Raw genomic sequence first — 21,327 nt, 5'->3', positions numbered from 1 at the left:
TTCCACCCCTGCAAAGACTTACCCCGGGAGTAAATCCCCTGGGAAGTTTGAGAAACACTGGACAATCCTGACTTGTCTCGCTACAAGAATTGTAGTTCTCAGAGTTGTTTTCTTGGGTGCCTGGCATATAATTCATGTCATGCCCAATCATAACCGTGCCCACGCTGCCAGATGCAGCGGTGCCAAAAGGAGTACTACTGCATCCAACGGCCCCATGGAGGCCACCAGAGCTCTTGCAGCCCAATCCTATCCACACTTTCCCATTGACTTTAATGGGACTTACTTCTGAGTAGACATGCGTAGGATTGGGCTACTAATCTCCTATGCTATTCCTCAGACACAATTCTGTAAAATACTTCTTTCACAGCTTATGTTTTAGGTTAGAGCAAATAAGGAAGAAGTACCTCACTGTTTAAGTTGTAGGCTCACAGTATCTGCACACATTGCTTGTTAAAGTATGTAACATCCCAAATCTCTTTCTCTTAAATTTGCTTTACATTGTATATTTGGGAATTTGTTAAAATGACTCTCGCTCTTCCATCCCTAGAATTACCTCTGATCCATGTATATCTTTAGCATTTCGGACTTCCATGCTTTATTTCTTACTCTTCTTTTTATGCTCTTCCTACATGTGCTTATTCTTTTAACATAGACCTTTTTGAACGCTTCTTTTGCCTCTCAGTTCCATTGAACTTAGATTTTGTCCCTCAGATTCTGGCTGCTGGGTTCTTCTTATTTCCTTAGATCAGGGCTGTCCAAAGTTTTTGGCAGGAGGGCCGCATCATCTCTGTGTCGGGGGCTGGGGAAAAAAGAATTAATTTACATTTAAAATTTGAATAAATTTACATAAGTTTACATAAATGAATATATTAAAAATGACCTTATATGAATGAATGAAGATCTTGAAATAGCTCAAGGCCTATAAAAGGCCTTGCACAAAGCAAGGCTGGCCTTTCCTTTGCTGCCGCTACTGCATCACAGACGAGAAACAGCAAGCAGTGGAGGAAGCCCTCATCCCACAGCTCACACAAGAGGTCAAACAGTCGCCCTCACATTGAGAGCAGTTCTTTGGGCCAGTGCAGGCTCCTACAAATCTCCAGAGAACCAGAGGCTCATTGGAGACTGGGGGCTCCCTGAGGACCTCATTAAGAGACCTTGAGGGCTGCAGGTGGCTCCAGGGCAAGGGTTTGGGCAACCCTGCCTTAGATCATGGATGAGCAACATTAAGGGCACGTGCTTTGATCCACCTATCTTTCTACTCAAGTCCTTTTTTTTTTTTTAGAATCCTTTTCCTAGAATCCTACACCTCAAGATGCTGTGACTCCTGTGGCATGTTTTTTCTATATCTTTTAAATAAGAATTGTGTGACATTAAATGATCTTGCTCCAGGGTAGCTCTGAACATTGTGTATATGCCAAGTTGCTGTCTCAGCAGCACTGGGCAGCAATCCATGGCATAGTACAGATTCCATGAAAAATGTGAGCATCAGTCCAAATCCAGTATACAAATAAGTCATAGATTTGTGCTCATGCAGATACACCAGACCTCCTAAGTTGATGAATTGTGTAGGTACCTGTATGACTATCATTATCACCTAAGGGACAGTGCCTGTAATATAATTTATGTCAAGAGAATCACTTTCCTTCTGTTTTGTTACCAGCCCAGGATTTTTTTAAAATTTAAAAATAAAAAGGTTGAGCACCACCTTTCCTATAGCACAATTCTATATCCTCAGAAATAAATTTCTTTGTATTCCATGTGGCTCACTCTCAGGTGAGTGTGTATAGTATTGCAACCTTCTGCATAAACTCAAGAAAACAAGTGGAGGAGGGTATTCCAAAGACTGTACTGAGATGGCAGTCATCACCTGTGATGATGATTAGAGTGTCTAGGTAGCTTCATACAGTAGGAGATGATCCTTTAGATCAGGGGTCTCCAAACTTTTTGGCCAGAGGGCCGCATCAAATATCTGGCATGGCGTGGAGGGCTGGGGGAAAAATTTAAATATAAAATTTAAATAAATAAATTAGAGATGGAACTTAGATGAGTGAATAAATGAATGAATGGGCTCATTCATTCAACCTCTCTGGACCTCAGAACACCCTCCAGACACAATCAGAGCACAGTTCTGGTCATGTTCAGTTGAGTGGGCCAGAGGCTTTCAGGGGACAAAAGGTTGGCCATGGGTTGGAAAGAGGCTTGCTGCGGGCCATATCTGGCCCCTGGGCCGGGGTTTGGAGACCCCTGACTTTAGATATTCAGGGCTTTATAGGTAAGCACCACATTTTGAACTGTGCCCAGAAATGGTCCAGTCCCTAGTCCACCCCAGTCCCCACCCTGTTCTTCCCACTCTCCTCCGACTTTCCAGGCCAGGGCATCTAGGATCACCACGGTTGTGCAGCTGCCACAGCTCACCATTTTCAGCAGTGTCCAAGTTGACCTCAACAGCATGTTGTGTTTTACAGTACTGGAATGGCTGCTGCATCTTTGAACATGAGTTCCAATGACGCAGTGGTTTGTTAGCATTGTGTGTTCTTGTTAATAAGGAATGCACAGGTAACATGCATTCCACTTTTAGCAGAAAATTGAACACACAACTTTTTAGCAACAAGGTTGATAAATTTTCACAGTATCTTTCAACCAAAAGTAAATGAGAGTTATGAAAGTGTTCCTAAACTAAGACCGTTTTTAGAAGAGAAGAGGCAAGAACAATTGAAACAATAATGGACTGCAGCTTCTATAATTGCTTTTTAAAGTGCTTCTATTTAAAGAAAGAACATCATCTCCAATTCCATCATCCAATTATTAGAGACCTATGAATCTCCAGTTTTGGTATTCAGTGATAAATGCTTAGAAATTCAATTACTGAGGTAAGACTAGAACTTAGTCATGTAGAAAATCGCCATGTGTGTGAAACATTTGGTTTTATTTTTCATGAATTTTGCATCCCTGTTTTATTACGTTAGCAAATTTTAAGCTAATAATAATTTAGAAAAATTCATCCACTCAAAGTAGTAAAAGAAAACCACATTTATAGTTTGGAGTGAAATACTGAAGAAAAAAAACACTTTCTAATCATGTATAATTTCAGCTGCACTATGTTGGGTTTTACATGCACACTGGGAAGGCAACATCTGGTAACTGAGGATTCTGAGTCACAGAATATATTTGTAAAATCCAATTTGTAAAATTGAAAAATTGTGCTTTAGATTAACCTGCCCATGTAAACCATCTTGAATGCTGATTTTTGCTTGACCCACAGCTGTACTCATTTGGTCCCTGGTGTGTATATGCAGTGTTGGGTGGAAATGACTTAAACAGAGGAAGGCAGCATATAGATATAGTGCTTTTCAACAAAAAGTTCACAAAGGCATTTACATAGTAAAACAAACCAATAAATGGTTCCCTGTCCCCAAAGGGCTCACAGTCTTAAAAGGTATGCCAAAAAGACACCAGCAACAGCCATGGGAAAATATGTCATGCTGAGGTGAACAGGGACAGTTGCTGTCCCCCTGCTAAATATAAGGAGACACCACTTTAAAAGGTGTCTCTTTATCCAGTTAGCAGGGGCTGCAGAGATTGTACACTGTTGGAGAGAAGGCTTTTCCATGTTTAGTCTGACAAGTGGATGGAGCTTTCTGACCCAAACATTTTCCTTGCCAAATACCTTAAATTAAACAGTAACAAGAAGATTGTAGTATGTAACTTTGTATGAATCCCATGATACATATGAACTCTGAAAAGGATTTTGGTAGAGGAGTCTGCCTTGAAAGCCTTATTGCCTAGAGCAGGAATGCAGTTTTATGCTCTGAGGGCACTTTGCCCAGAGGAGTATGCTGGATACCTGCTTAGTTTGAAAGTGAATTACCTTTATGGAAGGGTCATTTTGAAGACTGATGGGGTTGCTAGGTCAGCCATTTCTTTTAAAGAGGCCTGACAACAAATCCCCTTTCTGATGCAACCATTTCTTCTGCAAATTCTCCTTTACTCCTAGTTTGGCCCTGAGATGCTAATTGCTGGTTCTTGTGTTAGCTATCTATAGCCTGTAAACTTGATGGCAGCATATAAAACAAGCAAGGGGAAAGAGAAGAGAAATAGACCATAATATTAATATTAGTAACAGTATTTATTTCTTATTTGTCTAAAAAGCAAAGCATTACACAAACATTAACAATGACAAAAACTGTGCCCAAAAGTTTATAACCTAAGGTGCTAAAATTGTCAAGGCACACCATCAGTTTTTGGACAGTTGTCAAGGCACACCTCACTGCCAGCCAGGGCCTCACATCCCCCAGTGGCCCTACTAATATATGATCCTCTCCCAAACTCCCATGGAACACTGCAGATGATTCACAGCAATGAACTGCAGCACACTGGTTTAAAAACACGAATCTAATGAATAAATAATGTGTCTTGTGGTCCCAATGCAGCAGTTCCAGTGGATATGGAACATCATTTTGGCATGTCAAATTATATGGTTCTATGCTGGCATAAATGTTTGTGGAAGTTTAGCAATGTTTGTGTAGAAAGGAATCGCCTTATTCGTTCATCTGTGTCATTTTTCAGACACTAATAGAGAGGCATGAAATGGACCCATGAGGAATTGGTTCTCAGATTCTTCCAGCACTTATTTGATAGCTTGAAAACAGGTTAGATGAATTTATGTAGGATGAATCAATGCTTATTAGTCATGACAGTGAAATCAAAGCTGCGTCTTGAAAAAAATAGTGTCTGGATACCAGATGCTAGAGACCGACAATAACCAGGGGTGGTTTTCACCAAACATCTTGCCTGTGAACTTCCAGAGGTATTTGGCTGACCACTGCTGGATTCAGCATGCCAATTATTACCTTTTTTCTTGCAGTGCCCATTTGTATTATTTTTGCATTCTCACTGCTGCTATTTAATGGTGCCTCACAACATTACCAGACGTATACTCAATGAAAGCTTACACTTACCCTGTAGTAAGATTTATATGAAGGATAGCCAGGTGAATGAGACCAGCATATGTGATTTCCTTTCTGCCTTAGGATACAGCAGGCCTCAAAATAAAATAAAAGAATACTGTTTTAGATCATGAGCTAAGGCTATCAGAACTAAATTGCCTGAGAATAGACATTTTTACATATTAGTTTATTACTGCTACTCAAAATGTAGAAATAGAGAAGATACCATTATACAAAACAAGAGTAAACCGTAAGTTCTGGAAGTGACTATTTATAATGTACTTTACACAAAAAAAGCACATAGGAAATAAAATGCTAATATTTACAGTATGTCACATTAAAAAGTCACTACCTAAATTAAATTGCTGCAATAACTTTTTGTGTAACAGTTTCCTCTGACTTGAATGATCCCTCAATGATGCCTTGAATGGGAGTATCCTCGATGTTGTGCACCTTATGCATTATTGGTTCTCTAAGTAAATATTAAATTGTAATATATAATTGTATTTCATAAAAGAAGGCTCTCATAAAGTAGTATTTGGCCAGTTCTTTGTTATTGCATTGGCATGGAAGTTGCTCCTAGTGCCTTTTTTGGTAACACGCTGTCATTGAACAACACACAACAGGCTTAGCACAACAGGGCTGATGTTGTGCTTCTTCCTACACTGTTCTTCCTTCTGGCCAAAATACATTTAGTTGGCAAGGAAACACAGCATGAGACTCATGTTCATGGTATCTGAATCCAAATTTTAGCAAAAGTGTGGAATGAAGCCTGAAGCTGCTATCTCACCGATCACAAAACTTCACTGATGGTTATTACAGTTCATAATAAAGTACAAATATAAAATTGAAGATTGTGTAATATCAAGGATAAGTTCTTCAAAAGCTTTAGATCAGTATTTCTCGACATTTGTCCTCCCCTGTACCATTTCACATGGTCCACCTGTTTGAAACCACCAGAAGTAACTAATGATTACTAGTTGCTTCTGGGTTGAGAAGCCAGATGTGATACAACATATACCAGTAAGAGGGTGGATGGGAGGGCTTTTTCCAGTACAGAAAAGCATGCTTTGGAGCTCTGACCATTGAACTGAGCCTCTTACCTCTGTTTGTTTTGACTGGTCTCGTTGCTGGGTGGCCAGGGTCCAGATGTCCTGCAAGTACCACCAGACACCACCTCAAGTACCACTGGTGGTATCCGTACCACTGATTGTGAAACACTACCTTAGATAAGTCATGTCCAGTGAGTGGCTTATCTTACTTGCTGCTGGTGTATGCATGTACAACAACAGTTTAACTTTGCCCAAGCCAAGGCAAGACGCTTATGTGAAAAACTCAATTCTTTGTCAGTTTGACTACCTGTGTTTGCCAACTCTGCAGAATACTTAAGATTATCACTAAAAAAATTTTCTAAGTACGCGTGAAAGCATATAGATGATCTCAAATGTCTTCTGGTTCCTTATCTTTGTGTCTTTTACTATAATGTTGTAGAGCTTGGATCATATGGAAAGCTAAAATATTATGACACAATGACTGAAGAAGGTAAGAAATATTTTAGAATTTTTGTGTCAGCATTTTTTCCTTTTTTTAAACAAGTCTCTCTTGTGGCTACTTTTTTCTTCTTTTTGAGGCCTTTCAGTTCCTCTCTGCATGATTTCACTGACATAATGTGATGTGTTACCATACTTTCAAAACATTTTAATCAACTTAACATTTGCCGTTTTGTTTCTTTTATTGTCATACAACAAATGAAATTTTTGCATTAGTATGGCACATATTTTGACTGCCATAAAAATATACCAGCATATATATATAATGCACATACTTTTCATATTCATTTTTCAATTAAATATCCTCATATTTATTAACATTAAGACTGAGGAACAGTCATTAAGTACATGTGTCATTTTTTATATACAAACCAACAGTGTTAACTTGATCATACTTTTCTCATGAATGACAAATTGATCATACTTTTCTCATGAATGACAAATTGTTACATAAAGTAAAAATTTAGCTTATGAGTTTGCAAACATATACATTTAAATGCTCATGGTTTCAGCCAAAACTCTAGTAAATTCATTTGATTGTTCTTATTAAGGTGAGGTAATGTTATGTTATAAATGTTAATTTTATTAATGATATACTGTAATTGTTAAGATGAAGATAAATTTGACTTTAGTGATGCCAAGTTTAACTTAGGTACAAATATTTTGATATAACTGTTTCATGGTGGTTTGCAAATCAGTGATTTGCAAACTGTCTTCTAGGGAGTTTTTGGATTCTTCAAAAGTTTATCTGAGATAAGTAAGAAACAAATCTGATTAAATATTTCAATGAGAAGATCAATAATGGTGGGTGTAGTTTATAGTTCATTACCAATTTTAATATGAAGGGTACAGCCACAGGAGAGTGTTTGATATGTTCCATGTCACACTTTCAATTCATTTGGGGTCACAATAATCCCTAATAAATCCGACCAATGACCTGAATTTGCCTCCAGGATCTTCTGCTTTCTTATGTGCCAGATGTAAAGGAACTGCTCACCAGATGAAAGGATATTAAAAGGGGTAGATAGAAATTTTGAAACCCATTAAACTAAATGGCAATAAAATGAACTGAAAACAATGGCTACTATAATGATATGACTTGAGTGGGTTATTTTCTGGGTCTTGAAACTAGATTTCACCTAACTGAAGTTACTAATATGCAAAAAATGCTAGGTTTGGTAAGCAAAGTCAAATGTCTGATTAAAAAATGTGAGAACAAAAAGACAAGAAGTGCAATAAACAGTAACTTTGTGTTTCGAAAATCAACCCAAATATGAACAACTTTTAAGAAAGACCTTTTTGTTTTGTTTTTATTTATATACATTTTGATTAATTTTGATCAATCAGAGTACATTTAATACAGCTAAATGCTGTGTTTAGCTATGTAGTGCTCCTGGGCTCAACATGTTGCTTTATCACAAGAATAAGAACTAAGGCAGAGCCTAGTTTTCATCTTCCAAGTCTGTCAATGAAATGGTTCTGAGGAGGCTGGCACAATCCACACATACCTGCAGGTTAGGGGAATACTTTTGTTGTAAGGCACCTCATGGGAAAGGTAAGCAGAGAAGTGGTAGTAGGATTGTATCTGCCTCACTGCTCAGATTTTATCTTTTTCTGAAACTCTAGCTTTTGCAACACTGATGAACTCTGCAACCTGATTGCCCTGATCCAATGAAGGTCCTACCCCTCTCCTTGGTTCTATTGTGTTTCAAAATAACTTGATGAATTAGCATTTATGTAATGTCCATCAGTGCCTCTTTCAAATGAATATATAGTCCCTGACCCTGCAGAGCAGACCTGGAGACTGCTTAGAAATAGCAACAATGTCAGATAGCAGTTTTATGCAACCTTGTAAGTAAATGGGACTTTTTGTTTTGTTCACTGTGAAGACAAGTCACTTATGAATGAAAGATGAGTGTAGGTCCTGTCCTCTTGGGCCCACCCCTGAATTAAGTGCAGAACCTAACTTTATGGTTTTCTCAACCTCATAATTCCATTTTAATGCTAATGCTGTGCAAGGGGAGAATTGGGGAGAGAGAGAGAGAGAGAGAATTGCTTAACCCTTTCCCCTCCCACTGATTTTACTCCACAAGTGTTTCCCCCCTGTCATTTTTGGCTTTATTTATTGTTTTTCCCTCAACAAGGCTCTGAGACCAGAAGAATTACTTGAGCCCCAAGAATTAAAGTAGCCCCGTCCCCTGCATTCACGATAACTGGCAGATATGTAAATGCATTTGTGCCAGTATAGATGTAGAACCACCCTTGGAATTGCAAAGAAAAAAATGAATGTGTGCCTTTATAGCTGCAGAAGTGTTCATATGCTTTTATGATTTGGCTCATATGGACAGGGAGCCATTTAGTTATTTGACTTTGCCTGTAAACCGCTTTGTAAACTTTTTTGTTAAAATGCAGTATGTAACTACTGATGGTGATGATGATTTGATGTTGAATTGATCTAAAACAGAAAGTGGAAACTGCATTCTGCTCCAAAGTACTGTGTGCTCCTTATTTCCCATTTCAGATGGGAAACAGCAAAATTGTCTTTGAAATCCTTGTGTTTAGTAGCTATACTTAATCTTCCTTCAGAATGTTTCATAACTGTGAAAGCTTCTGTATAAAGAATTTTGAAGAATAGTTTATCTGTAATTTCACATAACCATAATAAATGCAGTCCATGTCTGTACATAACCAATATATTTAAAAGGATGTCCCTGCTTTTTTAATTATCTAAAATGTGTAAGTTAGCATGTAAATTAATCTTCAGGTAAACATTTCACTTAATTTAAGAAACCCATCCTTTTGGTCCCTTGCTTTTCAGTTCTGGTGCGTGCAAGGTTGTACAGTACTTGCTTGCCTGGTGTTTATGGACTCAAGTGTTTGCTGTGCCTATAGATTCCATGGTGGAAGCCATAGTTTGTGCTGCTGCAGTGAGAGAGGCAAAGACATTTGCTTTCTGGGCAAACTCTCCATTTAACCTCTTACTTCCAGGTGTGTTGTGGATCTGTAAGCCTCTAGGCTTCAGTGCAACTGAAAGATCTATATACAGTATCATGCAAAGAGACTAACAACCGAATCCTATGCCTGTCTAGTCAGTCGTAAGTTCCATTGCAGTCAGTAGGGTTTACTCTCAGGTAAGAGTGGATAGGATTATAGTCTGAATTGGACTCTGTCCCCAGAATAGCCTTGGGTAATGCAAGTATTAAGTGCCATGGAGGCAGGAGCAATTGCCTGAGCAAAGGTCCCAGTAGCTGCAAGAGCAACTGGAGTACCTTACACGATCACCATGATCTTGATACAATAATAATAAATAATAATTAGGTATTTATATACCGCCTTTCTGGTCATCGGATTACTCTTCTGACTTTATTCAAGGCGGTTTACATAGGCAGGCGTTTCTAAATCCCTCAAGGGGATTTTTACAATCCTAAAGGTTCTCTCTTTCAAGAATCAACAACATTTCAGAATGGATCTTTCTGGTTTGGTCTCATTTCTGGCCTCCTGTTGTCCCACGCAGGCTGACAAGCAGCTCCATTTCTCACATGGAGGGCAGCCAAGATGCTTCTTGCTCACACCAAGAGCAGGTGGAATCACTCAGCTGGGCTTGTCAGCTGCTTCAAGGTCTCGCCATTCTCAGTCCTTCAGGGAGCTGCCGGTATCCTCGAACTGGCGACCTTCTGATGTTATCTTCGGGCTAATGGAGACTCTACCCTCTAGACCAGACCTCCTGCACTATACACAACTATAGTGTTAAGTTATAAATTCACTTTGCAGCAACTTGGGGGGGCATTGTTTCATCCAGCAGTAGTATACACTCTTTTTTTTTCTACTCATTTACAGCATTTTATTCCTATTGACTTTGCAAAGATTTGACTCTATGATTTCAGCTTTTTAATTTTCCACTGAATTAGGATGAACAAATGACCAACCTATATGTCATAGACTTCGTACACTCCCAGGGTTTTGGGGTGCTCAGAGTTCTTGGTTCTTGAACCCTAGAGCCCTCAAGGACCCCTGTTCGGTAGTACTGCCACCACCTTGTATGTGCCAGTGTCTCACTCCAGGGACCCTGAGACCCTCTAGGCTTAATTCTATCCCTTGCAGGCACTGAGCACTTTCTTTAATTAAAGCCTCAGTCCTCAAGTTACTAGTCCTCAATGAGTATTTGGTAGCTTGCTGAATGGCTAGGCAGGATTCTGAACCTTTGTTCCCAACAGACAATGCAACAACTTAGTAAAAGGATTTTTACTTTATTAAATACATAGGGTTACATAAAGTTACAAAAGGCAGCAAATGCTAGAGGCATAAAACTTCTAGGAAACATATCAGCATTAAAATAACTAAACTAACTGGCTATCTCTATTATGCCCTAACTCTCACCTGGGTCAGCTTTCCTTTGTAGATCTTCAGCTCCAGGTTAACTATAAGGCCACATGGCCCTGGCAGACCAGGCTCTCCCTGCAGGATGTTGCACCCACAACCTTTTCACCAAAAGACCCAGACACACCCCTTGGGCTTGTGGGGTGTGTGGGGCTGGATGCTAGTTCTTCCCCTCCCCACTGGAGATTCATGGGCGCCTCTCTGTCTGCTTAGGTGCTACATTATCACCTTCCATTGAGTTGTACGTAAATTCCTTGCAGCTAGGAACTGCAAGCCACTTCTCTGTTATTGGTTAGCTTGGTTCAGGCTTTACATGCTACCAGGCCTAAACAGTACATTTTCATGACACTTTACTTCATTATTTGTTTTTCTTCTCTCTTATTTGCACCAACTTTTTAAATAGTTTGACTTAACCTTTCTTGAAGTTTAGCATTTATCCATCCTGTGAATTGCTATTACATTCACGTGTCGTCAGTGTTCCTGTTTTCCATACATTGTTCTATGTAAAACCTAATCACATTGGTATAAGACAAAATAAAAACTCCTCCAAAACTGAATTGTATTTTTAAAGTAACAGCAGTTATTCTGGATGGAAACATGTCCCAGTTTGCAATTAAAAATGTAGCTGTATTGGTGTCCATATTCTTAAATACAATATTGTCATAACATAATTGTATCTGAGTTTTATGCCTTCACATATGGGTGCTCTCAGTCCCGCTGTGCATTCCATGTGAGGTGCAGCAACTCTCTGCTCTTCAGAAACCTTTCAGAACACAGCTAAGAATATATTTTGACCAAAAATCTGAGCTTCAGTAAACTTGATTTAATTGGGAGAGGAATATCAAATAATTATGGCTAGGAAATAAGAGAAATGAGAAGAATATGCCTCTTTTCTCCTTCCTACCTTGCCCCCCCCCCAACTTGGGAGAGGTATCTGTCCCCATTGCCTTCTGTATCTAATGTTATATCGTTCAAATATTCTTAACTCACCCTCCTGCTAACTTCAAAGTGAAATTAAAACCCAAGGCTGTGGATTTAACAGAATCTTGGGCAGTAGGGAAATTACAGTTATACCTAGAGCATTAGTTGTTTTCAGAGAGTGGAAAGTATTTTGAAAGAGGGCTACTTGTTATTTGTATATTCAGAACTGTTTTTACCTCTGGTAAGCATGCTTTTCAGGTTTTTCCATTGTTACTAAATAAATGAATAAATTTAATCCCACAAAGTCTGTTTGCCCAGAGCCATGGGAACTGAAAATTCCAAGTTCAAACCAGTTTTAACTACTTTGAAGGTCTATTTCCAGACAAAATTTTGGACCCCTTGCTTAATCAGGTCACTCCTAGGGAAAATTATTGAATTGGATAGAACCTGGCCTTTTCCCCAAGACCTGTCCCTGTCTCTGCCAATTGGACCCTGCAATTTTTTTTAACTTATTTTTGTTCAGTTCAATTGTAATTTTATTATTATTAATTGTTTTGTGTCTAGGATTATCCCTAAAATTTGATCAAATTCTTAGTGGAAGTTTAATACCACAGTACAAGAAGCACAGAGCAGGTGAGATCAAGTATTTTTATCGGCCAAAATCAAGATTTGGAACTCAGCAAGGCCCCTCATCAAATCTGGCTGTTCAGGAGGGTGAAATAATGAGGTGCTAGGTCATTATCTGTAACTAGCAAGCCATCTATAAAGTGTTCCGTCTGTAGACCTGGCAGAGAAGTTAACAGAGGCAGGCACATAATTAGGTCAAGAAAGCTGGTTCTGGTAAGGCTTAAAAGTCTTTGAGGATCTAAACAGTAAGTGAAATAAATAAATATTTCCTTTGGAATTAAAACACACATACACAAAGACAAATGTCTGTATCAACCAGTATTCAGGCCTCTGTATCCATAGCAAACTAGTGTATGTGTATGACAAGCTGAACTCTAACCCACAAAAGCTTATGCCACAGTACAGTTCATCAATATAGGGTCCACAGTTGTCCTACGCTGCTGGTCTATGCATTCCTATCTGGGAGTAAGTCCTCTTTAATTCAAGTGGATTAATTGACTGGGATAGATTCTAAATAAATATACACAGGATCAAGTTGGTTACTGTTAGTTGCTGCTGCAGATGAACACAATCTGCCTTTATGAAATCTGTCCCTTTGAGAGGAAGAAAAGAGATACTTTCCATGTGGATGATAGAAAAAGGACAAATTTCGAAGGCATAATAATCATGTTAATAAAAATTGATGTTTGTTTTAAACGCTACATTCAGCACTAATTAAAACCAAATAAAAGTGATCTCTTCAAGCAGAATGTGATTTATCAAAGTTGTGAAAGCTTTTGATAACACACACACTTCTAATCTACTTGCAAGAATAAGGATTTGTTTTTAAATTGCACATATTCACGATGAAGGAATTCAATACAGCTTGTTTTGACTGTATGAAGTAAAAAACTAAGAACGATGTCTGAGAAAGTTTGCCGCCTCAAATAGCTGTTCTGTAATAAAGGAATGTTGTTTTCTTTCAGGGAAGTTCAAAGAAAGGGCATCAATTCTTCATAAGATGGCCAAAAAGTGTCAGGTGGAAGATGGAGAAAAGCGGAATGGAAGTGCTAATCATGCTGGTAGGAATATAGTATTGTTTCTTCCATAAGTTTTTTTTTTTTTACTGTTTCTTTTATAAGTGCAGAGGTCTCCAAACCCTGGCCTGGGGGCCAGATGCAGCCCACGGTGAGCCTCTATTTGGCCTGCAGCAAACCTCTGGTCCCCTGCAAGCCTCCGGTCTGATCATCTGAATGTGACCAGAGCTGTGCTCCAGTCACATCTGGAGGGTGTTCTGAGGGCTGGGGAGGCCACGCGCCTCCCCTCAGAATGCCTTCTAAAGGCCTAAAAGCATCACTTCCTGGTTTTCCTGAAAAACTAGATGTTTTGGGACCTTAGGCTTTCTAATGTATTTATTTAAATTTTATATTAAAAAAAAAAATTTTCCCCGCTGTTGACACCATGTCAGATATTTGATGTGGCCCTCTGGCCAAAAAGTTTAAAGACCCGTGTATTAGTGTATAGCTAGTGTTATGTTTCACTAAAAATAAAAATGCTGTGTACAGAATCTACAGAGAATACCTATACATGAAGATTAGGATCAAACTAGGAGCACATGAAAATGAAAATCTATCAGTCCAATTAAGTAAAAAAGATCCTCACATGCACTCAGTCTTCTTTACACAGTTTCCTTTGCTGCATTGGAGACCGTGCTAAAAAGTCCAAGGTATATGTGAGATAAGAGACTATTATTTCTGGGTTAGCAGCTGTGTAGGCAAAGCTTGAGTGTTTAACAATTGCCCTCCTATTTGGCTAAAGGTAAAAATTACAGAGATACTGCCGTAACCAATGCTTACGTTTAATCTGACTTCATTTAAAGCTTTTGTCTTTAGGTTGAAGCTGTACTAGCTTTGCCTTATACTGATATTTAAATACTGATTGAATATTGGTATTAATTATTCAATGAGATTCCAGTATGTATGTGGTAAAAATGACTCATTCATTCTCATTGTTGCTTCATTTTCTTTTTTTTCCTGTGGATTATTCTTCAGAAAAAAATGAACTCCCGAATAGTACAAAAGTTGAAGTTGAAGTCACACCACCAAATGATGGTTCAGGACCAGTGCAAAATGGAAACGCTGTCGGTGCAGAAGAGGTAGCTCTCTCATTCTCCCCCCTTCCTCCTGCCCTAATGCTTGATGTTATGTTGCATAGAAAGTGGCATAAGGGGAAATATTACAGATGTGAATAAAATTATGGATGATGTGGAGAGAATAGATGCAAATTCTGCTCTCACAATGTCAAGACTCCAGGTCAGACAATGAAATGTATTGTTCATCACTGTAGCGCGGGAGGCCCAGGATCTGGCGGCAGCCCTCCGTGGAGCCGCCAGGTCCGGGAGCTCCAGGCAGCTCAGGAGTGGGCTGCCCGAATCTTGCATAGTCAATGATAGCACACTTCTGAAGACTGCATGCTAGCAATGTACATCAGAGAGACAATTGCATTCATGTCCTTCTTGTAAACTTATCAGAAACGTCCAGTTGGCCAATGCTGGAAGCAGAACTGAGTGACTTGGTTCCCATCCAGGAGGTTTCTTCTTATATTGTTAGTATTTCTTGCAATGCAGCGAGAAACATTTGACCACAAGCGAAAGAGAATGCCCAGGAGACCATTTGCCTTGGAGATTAAGAAGAAATAATGGTTTCCCATAAACTGGCATAGCAGTGTAGTATAATATGTAGCATATGAATTTTTAGTTCTGTTGAGTTAGCACTTGACTCAAGGTAACACCAAAGTCAGCAGTGCTTTCTTCCAGAGTACATTTCTAGCGTGTTGCCTAGGGAATTGCATGAACACCACCTGGCATTAATAGAAACAGTTTCCCCAGTGTCTGAGCAGAACATTTTCTTCTAAGATCTTCCTGTCATCTATGATTAACAGGATGGATAAAAGGACATGTTTGCAAGTTCTGCAGCTTAACTTACATCCTCTTATCTTAGATATACTCTTAAACAGAAACCAGAACCCAAATAACAATGTGAGTTTTCTTTCTCATGTAAGCAGGGAGCAAAAAAAAGGGATGATTCTATACAGGGTGCTGAGAGAAGTGTGATTTTAGGAGAAAGAGAGTAAGGGTCCAATCCTATCCAATTTACCCAGGCTGATGCAGCCATGCCAGCAGGGCATGTTCTGTATCCTGCATTGTACATGGACAGTCACGGAGGCCTCCTCAAGGTAAAAGAACATTTGTTTTTGTACCTCAAGGTTGTGGCTGCATTGGTGCTGGAAAGTTGGATAGGATTAGGTCCTAAGAATATAGTGCTGTCTCCTCATAGCATTTGTTGAACTGTTCTCACTTGGGTCCTTCAGTCTCAAAGGAATGTGTCTTGATGGTGAAAAAGAGTTTGAAGAGGCAAGGAGGGCTTGCATCTCATGTGCCTTCTGCTTTCTTGGGGACATTGGAGATACCAGGGCTAGCACAGTTAAGGGGAAACCAACAGAGTTCTGTTTGGGATTAGTGATGTCGCTAGGGGGGTGAGGGCCGCACCGGGTGACGCGCACTGGGGGGCTGATGCGCTAAAATCATGGTGGTTAGGAGTAATACTGTCATGTTATATATTTAATGCCCATAAAGGTCTCTCTAACTCTATCTCTTATATGCCATTGGATGCGGAATTTTCAGCAGAATGCAATGCAAAAAACCAGTGAAATATTTCCTGTCTATCAAAAGTTATGGCCAAAAAAACTGGAGAACAAAAAATGCATGGAGCCCTATGGAAAGTGAAACGGAGCCATATTGCACGTTTACTCATGAGTAGGCGAATTTGCTTTAGTCCATCGGAAAGGGCAGGCTGAGAGGAATCCAACGACAACAAAATGGTCCTGATCCAATGAATGCAGCCCGCAAACACACCTGAGAAAGAAGTCCCTCTCTCCAAGCAGACAAATGTATTGAACCTTATGGAAAGCAAAACTAAGCCTCACTGTCATGTTTACTTGCGAGTAAGCAAATGTGTTGGCTGTGGTCAGACCAGGCAAAGGGGAATGTGAAGTCACCAGAATGGTCCTGATCTGATGGAACTGGAGTTCAACAAATGCCCCAGAAGATAGCCTCTCTTCCCCCCCCCCCCCCACTAAAAAGGGTCAAAACAGAGGCTTCAGCTGATAAAGGTGAACTTTTTTCAGACTTGCAAAGCCAGGTGGATCCTGACAGTAATCTGGTTTAAACAGAAGTTCTTAAATTGAACTGGGCACTGGGTAGGGCTGAAAACCTTACTGGTTTTGGAGGGGGGGATGTTACTGCAGGCAGGCTACAGAGGAAATTCACTTGGTGGACCAGGGTTGGCTTCTGCTTATTTAATTATTTGTTTTACTTTAATTATTTTAATTTCAATTTCAAAACTTTTATTGGCATATGACTTTAATTATTTATACTTATTTATTTTAATTTTCCTGATGATGTCACTTCCACCATGACATCACTTCTGGTGGGTCTTGGACAGATAGTCATTCTAAAAAGTGGCTCCCAGTGCTAAAAGTTTGGGAACTGCTGCAATAAGGTGTTCGTAAGTTGACACCCTGAGGGGTGCGTGACACCACTAGTGACGAAAATCACTAAAATCACAGTTTGGAGGAATAATACCATCATGTTATATATCACTCAATGCGTAATTTCATGCAGAATGTGTTCTATCTTTGTTCTATCAAAAGGTACAGCCAAAAAACCAGTCGGGGCGGAGTGATGGTACATCACCACGCCCACCACCTGGGGTGTTGCCATGCCCACTGCATGGGGGGGTGACGCACTGGCATCCTGCACCGGTTGGCGCAAACCCTAGTGACGCCACTGTTAGGGAGCATGCCTTAAAGTAACATTTATATGTATGTTGCTGGCATGATAGAGTAGTAATATATGACAAGAACTATATTTAGCTGGTTTGCTCCTTTGGACAAGCAACCATATTTTTCACTTAGTTTGCTATGTAAACTTTTGTGATTTCTTTTTGTCTTATTGAAAAGTGGTATATAAATATTTTTAATAATAATAATAATTTAGAATTAGACTCTGAATATCCTTTCTGTGAAATATTGAGGGCAGGAAGGTTCAGGAGTCAAGATTAATTCAACAAAAGAGTCCTGTGGCACTTAAAAGACTAAGGGCTCAGTCCTAAACCCCTTATGTTGGTGCTTTCCAGCACTGGCATAGCGGTTCCAATGGGACATGTGCTGCATCCTGCAGTTGGGTGTCACTCACGGAGGCCTCCTCAAAGTAAGGGAATGTTTGTTCCCTTACCATGGAGCTGCATTGCCCTTATGTCAGTGCTGGAAAGCACTGACAAAAGGGGTTAGGATTGTGCCCTAACAGATTTATTGTGACTTTAACCCTCATGGACCAGAGCCTGCTTCATGAAATGGGCTGTAGTACACAAAAGCTTATGCAACATTATCTTTGTTACTCATTAAGACACCATGAGACTCTTTGCTGTTTGTTGATGGAACAGAATGACATGGCTACTCTTCTTGAAGATGTGTGTTCCAGGAGAGGAAAAGGACAATGATGGAAGGGAAATTTCTTCCTACTTTGTGGCTGGAGAAATAGTCTTTCCCCTGAAGTTGGAGGATGGGAAAGCAGACGTTTAAGGATGTCAGAGGTTGCTTGTTCCAGTGGCTGGAGAGAGGCGCCTGGGCGCCCCCCCCCCCACAGTTTCATACTTCTTTGAAGCAGGGTCTGCGCTTCCCTCTTAAGGGTTGGAATTATGCCCAACTGAGCTTTCCCATATAGCTGAGGTATTCAATCTGTGTGTCCCGCCTCCCTAGTGAGGCGTGGCCAGCCTCCAGGGGCGTCACCAGGCATCTCAGGGAGAGAGGTGGCCTGCAGCTGCTCTGCTGCTGAGCTCATCTCAGCTGCACTGGCTGCCTCCTGACTTACTGATTTTCCAAGGCTGAGAACAAGGCGGGCAGGGCAGCCTGGGTTGGGGAGGGTGTGGGAAACATGGTGGAGGGAGGTGGGAGAGAAGGCTGGCTGGGCAGGCAGAGGTGCCACATCTCATCATGGAGCTCTCTCCATGTGCAACCTCGCCCCAAGGACTACACTTCCCAGTGTGCCCCTCGCCCTGGGCATCCTGGGATTGGTCAAGGCTGGAGGAGAGAAGAGTGTGGAGGTGCTGCATCTCATCAGCACAGGGCTTACTCCTCCTCTGCTTGGGAAGGAAGGAGCCAGCCTGCTCCTAGTGGGGGGGGGTGTCCAAATGCTCCAGCCTGCATCCCTCCATCTTGCCTGGGGGGAACAGGGGTGGCATCTGCATGCTGGGTGTATATGTGTGAGCAGCCCCCATCTACTTTGGGGTGAGTTGTAATCTTCCTGTATGTGGCTGCAATCCTTTCCACACTTTCCTGGGAGTAAGCACCATTGACTCAAATGTGGCTTACTTCTGAGTAGACCTACATAGGCTTGGAGTCTGTGTCAGCTTAACCACAGATCTTCCCCTTTCTCTCTTTCCTCCCCCTTTAAAAAAGAAAAAAGCCACTCTTGATGGCTTTGTCTCTAAAAATTGATTAAAAATAAAAATCCCCATTCCTTTTTAGCCATCCCCCCTTTTCCTCCTGCCTCCTTTGGGGGGGGGGGTACTCTGTTGGCTGCTATTGTAAGACAAAAGGCACAATCCTAGCTAGGTCTACTCAGAAATAAGTCCTATTGTGTTCAATGGGACTTACTCCCAGGAAAGTGGGGTTAGGATTCCAACCAAACAGTTCAGTTCAGTAAGACCTTTATTGGCATAAAATACAGAGAAAGAACAAAACAAAACAAAAATATACAAACACAACACAACATAAACATCAGTCTTCTCCTCACACACTGCCCAGAGTCCCAGGGCTCTGCCTGACTATTACCCCAGATAAAAAGGAAGCAACATTATCCAGGGTCTCAGAATCAGGTGTGGAAAGGAGAGACTGAAGCATGATTGAATCCTCCCAGCTCTGCATCCTAATTAACAATGGGCCTAGATATTTCTTGCGTGACGCATCATGTAGCGGGCAGTGGAAAAAGGTATGCATTAGAGTCTCAATGCAGTCCCTACCACACTTGCATTTCCTCTCTGAGTAGGGAATACCACTGAACCTGCCCATCAACAAGGCTGATGGAAAAGCGTTACATCTTGCAAGTGTGAAAGCTCTCGGAGCCTGCAGGCACACCAGGTGGTAAAAGCCAAACAGTCTCTGGGTCTCAGTTTGCATCAGTTTGCAATTAGCAGATACACACAAAACAAAGTCTTCCCCTCCCCCAGCAAATTCATCACTCCCCCCTCCCTTTCCAGAACCCTCCAGGTGTGCTGCTAACAAACTCAGGGCACAATCCTAACCAGGTCTACTCAGAAGTAAGTCCTATTTTGTTCAATGGGGCTTACTCTCAGGTAAGTGTAGTTAGGACTGCAGCCTCAGAGTACTGGCAGCCTTGTTTCTAGTGTATAATTATAACACCTTCATCCCCATTTTGTGGGTAACTGAGGTGAGGTGTTGTAATGGGGAGCCGTGGCCAATGGCTACAAGGATCAGGGGAGTCGTGAGCCGGAAAAGTTCAAGAACCACTGCCATATAGGCTTGAAGCACCCTCTGTAAAGGAGCGAGAAATAGCTGTAAGGTGGAGAGATGTGTCTGTTCTGTAACTATGCATAATGACATGCGTGTGTTTATTAGTAATGGGTTTGCACTTGTAAGCCTTCATAAGCAGCATTTACTGTTCTAATTAGAGACCTGACCACTATTGATACTTGGACCTTGTAAACTGCTTTGTGAACTGCTTTATTGTTGAAAGTGGCAAAGAAATATTCATCATCATATTCCTGTGTTCCATCTTTGATGTGTCCAGAGACTCTGAATTCAAAGTTCAATTCAGCCATCTCAGGGCTGTCTTCAGATCTAAGTACAAAACACAGTTCTAATTATTTTGTCTTTTCATATTTTATGTACATTGTGCATGTTTTGTGTACATTTATGTACAACCAAGTACTCTTGATTTCAGTACAAAAGTTTTAAAGAACTGTTACCATTCAGTTTTTTCACTGAAATAAGTGAGGTTTAAGATATCTTAGCTTTGTCTAGACCTTTCCCTTTATTCTGTCTAACCAGAAAGGATTTTTTTTAAAAGCACAGGAAAACACAAAAGAGTCTAGCATTGAATAAATTAATGTGGACTTCTTTCCTTCCTGTAGATCAGGCCTCAGAAATTATTCACGAAGAACAGAGGGACAAGGAAGCATAACTCCATCTCATATAATATTCTCTATGTAGTCAGTCTGTGCTGTGAGTTTTTTCTGAGTCTTCTGGAAAAACCTGCTGAGTCAGGAACTCTCCTCAAAAGCAAAGAGCTGCAATTGTTTTATTGTAAATAACTGCAAGAAGGACCGGAATTGATGGAAGTAAATGTTTAAGTAGATCAAGTTGTTTCAGAAGCATTCTGTTTATCCTGGCCCTGAATAATTCCAAGATTTTTTAAAACATGGCTTCCATTAATCCAAGCATATGTTCTGCAGACATATATTTTTATGCGATGATATAGGAATACACAAATGGCAAGACAGGTATCCAGGAAAGTATCCTGAGAGCCAAGTCACTGCCTCTCCGTGATGTTGGGGATAACGTAGCACAAACTGTTAAGGAACTTTTACTCTAGATTGGATACAGAAGGCTGAATCAAACAACTGAACCTGACAAAGAATTATTTTCTTTGGTGCCTGCACCCCCTTTAGAAGGATTGCAGATTTTTAATTTTAAAAATGGCTTCTTTTCATTTTTTAATAAATATTTTGTACTATTTAAAAACTGATCTTGCTACTTTTCCTAGCAGTCATATTTTTAAGAGTGATTACAGATAACCATATTTCCCACCAGCATGCAATTTCTCAAATGTGTATACAGTGGAATCTTAC

General features: G+C 40.4%; 1 protein-coding gene across 1 annotated transcript in view; it reads left to right on the top strand.

The window, feature by feature from the left end:
• SLC24A2 (solute carrier family 24 member 2) overlaps positions 1-21,327 on the top strand; it is a 108,492-nt gene that overhangs the window by 75,751 nt on the left and 11,414 nt on the right. The window contains exons 4-6 of the mRNA XM_066616850.1: positions 6,438-6,488; positions 13,387-13,482; positions 14,452-14,555. Of these exons, the coding sequence (XP_066472947.1) occupies positions 6,438-6,488; positions 13,387-13,482; positions 14,452-14,555 (251 nt within the window). The remainder of the gene's footprint in view (positions 1-6,437; positions 6,489-13,386; positions 13,483-14,451; positions 14,556-21,327) is intronic.

This window comes from Tiliqua scincoides, chromosome 2 (genome assembly GCF_035046505.1).
Source record: "Tiliqua scincoides isolate rTilSci1 chromosome 2, rTilSci1.hap2, whole genome shotgun sequence".
NCBI lineage: Eukaryota > Metazoa > Chordata > Lepidosauria > Squamata > Scincidae > Tiliqua > Tiliqua scincoides.
This window is presented reverse-complemented; position numbering and strand designations above follow the sequence as displayed.